General features: G+C 63.4%; 1 protein-coding gene across 2 annotated transcripts in view; it reads left to right on the top strand.

The window, feature by feature from the left end:
* The window catches only part of CSNK1G2 (casein kinase 1 gamma 2), a 41,986-nt gene extending 39,529 nt beyond the window's left edge, over positions 1-2,457 (top strand). For both annotated transcript variants that reach the window (XM_082297820.1, XM_082297821.1), the window contains 2 exons: positions 1,343-1,449; positions 1,948-2,457. In XM_082297820.1, coding sequence (XP_082153946.1) covers positions 1,343-1,449; positions 1,948-2,002 — 162 coding nt within the window. In that variant the 3' untranslated portion in view covers positions 2,003-2,457. The remainder of the gene's footprint in view (positions 1-1,342; positions 1,450-1,947) is intronic.
* The last annotated feature ends 2,597 nt before the right edge of the window (positions 2,458-5,054 follow it).

Consider the following 5,054-nt stretch of genomic DNA (forward strand, 5'->3'; position numbering starts at 1 on the left):
TGGATGGATGGATGGATGGATGGATGGATGGATGGATGGATGGATGGATGCCACACTGCGGCACGGCAGCTGGGTGGGCATCGCTCTGCCCCCAGTGCCACTCCTATGAGCAGGGACTTCCCTGTGCCTCCTTGATTGGAGCCCTGGCTCCGAGTCCTGCTTCTCCTCCCTTCCCGGGCTCTCCTTGGCCGTGTCCCCCTGCCTCGGTCCTGTGCTCGCGCCGTCAGCCCCGTGCTCGCCGCCCTCGCCGCCTCCTGCCCGCTGCCGCTCAGCCCTACCTTGGCCTGGGGGTCCCTCCCGTATGGATGGTGGAACATCCATGCTGGGTCCCCTTGGCTGGGCCTGCGCTGCTTCCTCCGTCTCTGCTTCCTCCCCACCGCTCTTGCTCGTTCCTGCTGCTCCGCAGTGACTCTGCTGGTGCTCGGCCCCAGGCTTGGGCACAGCTCCCACTGCTACCGTCACGGGCCGGGCACTCCGTGGTGCCAGGCAGGCCGTGGGGCCGGGCACTCTGAGGGACCAACCATTCCTGTCCCACATTCCCTTCCTCCTCCCCGTTCCCGCCCCGCAAACCCTCCTGCCATGCTCCGCTTGCGCCCGGCACTGCGGGGGTGACGTGCGGGGGTCTCTGTGCTGGTGTCAGGGGCTGTAGCCTGACGTGGCCCTGCTGGCTGGGCACTGGCTGTCAGGTGGCAGCTCCTCCGTGGGGCTGGGAAAGGCTGAGGCTCCTCGCTGGGGCTGAGCAGCTTGGAGAGTGTTTGGCCTGTGCATCCCCAGGGAGCTCCTGGCTTTGCCTGTGGGCAGCAGGCACATGCTGGCGGTTCAGGCACCTCCCCATGGCCTTGGTGGCTTGGAGGTCCTCCTGGCCCCGGCACTGTGGCTGACCCTGCTGCCCTGGTGAGCGGGCAGGAGCTCAGGGACGCCTGGGCCCGCAGGGTGGGCACTGGGCTGAGTCTTGGTGCTGGGAAGCTGAAGTTGTGTCCAGATGCTCAGCTGTGGGAAGGGCTCCTTGGAGCTGTCAGCTTTCCCAGGCCCTGTCTCCTGCCTATGCTGGAGCTGGCTGCCACCAAGCCCCTCTCCTGGTGCAGGGGCTCCCAGGAGCTGGGATCCTTCCAGGGGTGTTGGCTGAGGGGCTCAGAGCTCTCTGTGCAATGGGGCTGTTGGTGGAGAGCTCAGCACCGAGGCCAAACACTGCGGTCTGGGCGAGGGCACCATCCTGCCGCCAAGGGCACCTTGGTGCTCCCAGGCAGAGCTGGGTGGTCTCCTGGGCGGCTCCTGTGCCCTGTGGGGAGGGGAAGGGCTGCAGAGCCCAGGGCTGCCCCTGCTGACACTCATCTCTCCCCAGGTGATGAGCTCCACCAATGGAGAGCTGAACACAGACGACCCGACGGCAGGACATTCGAATGCCCCCATCACAGCCCCCACCGAGGTGGAGGTGACAGACGATACAAAGTAAGGCCCCAGCCTCACTGCCCCTTTGCCAGTGCCAGGCTGGAGGAGGGGTCAGCAGCTGCCATGGGATGCCTTGTCCAGTGTCCTCTGGGGAGCAAGAGCCCAGCTGTCCCCTGGCACCCCACGAGGGGTGTCCCTGCAGCACCACCCCCAGCACTTTCCACCTCCCCTTGTCCAAGGCTCCTGCACAGCGGGGCATGGACAGATCTGGGACTGCTCCTTCTCCGCAGCCCCTGCCTGGCCCTGGCTCTTGGCCAGCCTTGTGTGCCATGGTCAGTGTCACTCCCCTGGTCAGCACCCCTTGCTGTGGCAGGTGTCACTTTGGTGGCCGTTGTGCTCCCAGTCCAGCCCCTGCCGTGTACCAGGGGCACTTCCCGGAGCAGCTCTGCCCACGTGGGGCTCACCAAGGCACCGAGGGCTTTCTGTCCTCCCTGACCCCGCGGCTGCTGCGCCCTCCGTGCCATGGCCCAGGCACTGACAGGTCCCCTCTGTCCCCAGGTGCTGCTGTTTCTTCAAGAGAAGGAAGAGGAAAACCACCAAGCGTCGCAAGTGAGCTGCCGGGGCCGGACGGAGCGGCGAGCGATGGCTCCTCTCCCTCTGGCCGTGGCTGGATCTTGACCCGCGGAGCCAACGGCCCCTCGGGCTGGACGGGGACTGGGGGGCCGGGCCGGACGGGCTCCCCCAGCGCCCCACGTGCAGGTGGGGAGCGGGGCCTCCCCAAACTGCTTGTCCTTTCCTCCGCCACTTGTGGCCGTTTACTCGAACCAAGCTCAACTTCGCTGAAGTTCCTGCGTCCGTCAAACAGAAAAAAAGAAAAAGAGAAAAACCCACGGCGTCACTTGCTTTGAGTTTATAACCAGTCTGAAATGGGGATCAACTACAGACTCTGACCCGTCGCTGTCAGAAGAAGACGAAGACAATTTCGAGAGCAGTGGGCTAAGGAGGAATTTTTTTTTTTTTCTGTTGCTTCTTTGTCTCTTAAGTTAATTTAAAGTGAGTCTCGGTGCAGAGTGCTGAGTCGTCAGTCTTTGACCGTCATCTTCAGTGTTACCGAATTCTGCTCTTCCTTCCGGCCCCGCCCCGCGTCCCCCGCCGGGTCCCCCTCGGTCCGGCCGTTGGTGGCGGCTCCGCTCCGGCCCCGCTCGGGCGGGGAGAGCCGGGGGCGCGCGGGGCGGGGAGAGGAAACGCGTTTACAGTTCATTTACGATGCACTTTTGCGAGCAATACAGGCGCCGTCCTGTCCCGCCGAGAGCAGGTCAGAGACTCCCAGGGGCTGGGGGACACAGGGACAGGGACGGCCGAGACCAAAGGGACCCATGAATGGCGGTGGCAGAGCAGGGAGGGGAAGCAAAGTAACCTCGTCTCTGGTGCTGCCGTGTCTTGGGGCCGGATGTTTCCAAAACAGCTGTAGGTGTGGGCAGGGCTTGATCGGCCTCTTGGTTTTACAGCCTGAGACGCCCGAGGCCCCGCAGCCGCTCCCGGAGGGCCGGGGCCGGGTCAGGGGGCCGGGCCGGGCGGGGAAGGGCGCCGGGGTGGAGCGGCTCTGCCAGCGTGGAATCCCCCACCATGGCATCCTCCCTCCATGGCATCCTCCCGCCAGCGCCAGGGCCCGGCCGCTCCTGGGGCGGGGGGAACTGGAGGTTTTGGAACTGACACACGGACACCCCGCACCCCCCGTGCTCCTCGCCACCCCCAGGGCACTGCAGCTCCCCACGTGACTGACCCCGTGCGCTGTCGTGTGTATTGATCGTGACACATTGGGGGGGGACACACACTTATCTTTACCAAAACCCTGTTGTTCTGCCCCAAGAGAAGGGGCTGAGGCTGTGCTGGGGGGGGCGGGGGAGGGATGGGACCATCTGTGGCTGCTTCGAAACATTTGTCCAAACTGACCATCTCGGGGGGGGGGGGGAGGACTGGAGACCCCGGATTGTGGAGGGGCTGGGGGGGCGTGGGGTCTCCCATGGGGCCGTGCCCTCCCCAGGGCCCCCTCTTCATCCTAAATTCGGGATTGACCCCAGCTTTGGCTTGTCCGGGCTGCGGCAGCCAGGGCAGCCCCAGCTGCTGCTGCGTCCCTGGCCACGGCGGGAAGGGGACGTGCAACGTTTGACCTCGTGTCCCCAGCGAGGCGAACAAACGAATTTTTAAAATCGCCTTAAAATTTTCACTGGAAGCGGCCCCTTGTCAGCGCGTCGGCTCAAAGCAGCCCCGGCAGAGGCCGAAGAGGAGCCGCGGAGGGGAAGGGAACGCGGCCACGAGGGTGTGCCCGGAGTGCCCGGCTCTGTCCGCACACCCTCGGCCGCCGGGGACGTGGCCCGAGCCCGGGACTCTCTGTCCTTCCAGCGAGGAGTCAAAATACTGCGATTGTACGTGAGAGCGTTTGTTCCATTGCGAGTTTAGTTACTGCTTTAAAACCAAGTGTACAGAAACGGCATTTCAATTTCTCTGATGCTTCCTGGAAGCCATAGAATTTAGGGGCTTTTTTTTTAAATAAAACAAAAAAAAATAAAATAAAAAAAAATCTTTAAAACCCAACACATTCTTCTGTGCTTCATTGTGTGGCTCACAAGGTTGAGGACATTGCCCAAGCACCCCCTTTTCGTTGGAGGCTCCCCCAACAGAGGGTGGGAGCAGCCCCAGCCCCTCGCAGGGGCTCCCTACCCAGGAGCCTTTCCTGAAGCAGCAGGAAGAAAATCTGTGGGGGACAGGTCGGGGGAAGAGCAGCAAAGCCAATGGCTCCGGGCAGCGCTCCCCAGGCTCCCGGCCGATGCTCCTGTAAAGGCCGTGAGTGAGGAAGGCGATGGTGCAGGAGGGTAATTCCCAGCTGGAGCCGTGTTCCAGCAGGGGCAGCGCTTGGAAAGAGGACACAGCCCAGAGCCGGGTCCGGGAGCTGCGGGAGCCCTTGGCTGAGGACGAGGAGGAGGAGGAAGGCCAGGACATTGTGCTGAGCCCAGCATGATCCGGCCGAGGCTCCAGCACCGTGTGGGCAGGGTGAGAGCCCCAGACAGGCCGGGGCGGGCTGGACTCCCCCTGGCACTGCAGGGCCCCGAGGATGAGCTCCAGCAGAATCTGCAGCGCTGGGAAGCTGCCCCTTGCCCAGGGGCTCACGTTCACCACGGCCCCGCTGTTCCCTGCAGGCAAAGGGCAGGGCCAGGGCAGGGCTCTGGTGGCCCCGCGGTGCTGAGTGAGCCCAGCCCTCGCCCCTGCTCCAGCAGCCCCCCCAGCCTCTCTGTGCTGTGAATCACAGGGCACAGGAGCTGCCTTTCCCCCCCAGGCCTGGACTGGTCCCTGCAAAGGCTGAGGCAGCTTTTAGTGCATTTAATTGTCAAAAACCTCCAATTAAGGTTCAAGAAATTCAGTCATAAAATGACATCACAAAGACCAGAGTGTGCCCACTCTGTGCCACCCTGCTGCCCTCCAACTACCACCTCTGGTGACTGCTGGGCTTCAGGATTCCTGAGGATCCAGCTCATCCCACACTCCATGGATGGGGAAGCTGAGAACCCCACACCCCAGGCTGTGGGAGATGGGCCAGGAGCCAGCTTGGCCCAGATTTCCCCTCCACCATTCCAGTGGCCATCATTCTCCTCCCATCACAAAGAAAC

Source organism: Coloeus monedula (genome assembly GCF_965178545.1).
Source record: "Coloeus monedula genome assembly, chromosome: 27".
NCBI lineage: Eukaryota > Metazoa > Chordata > Aves > Passeriformes > Corvidae > Coloeus > Coloeus monedula.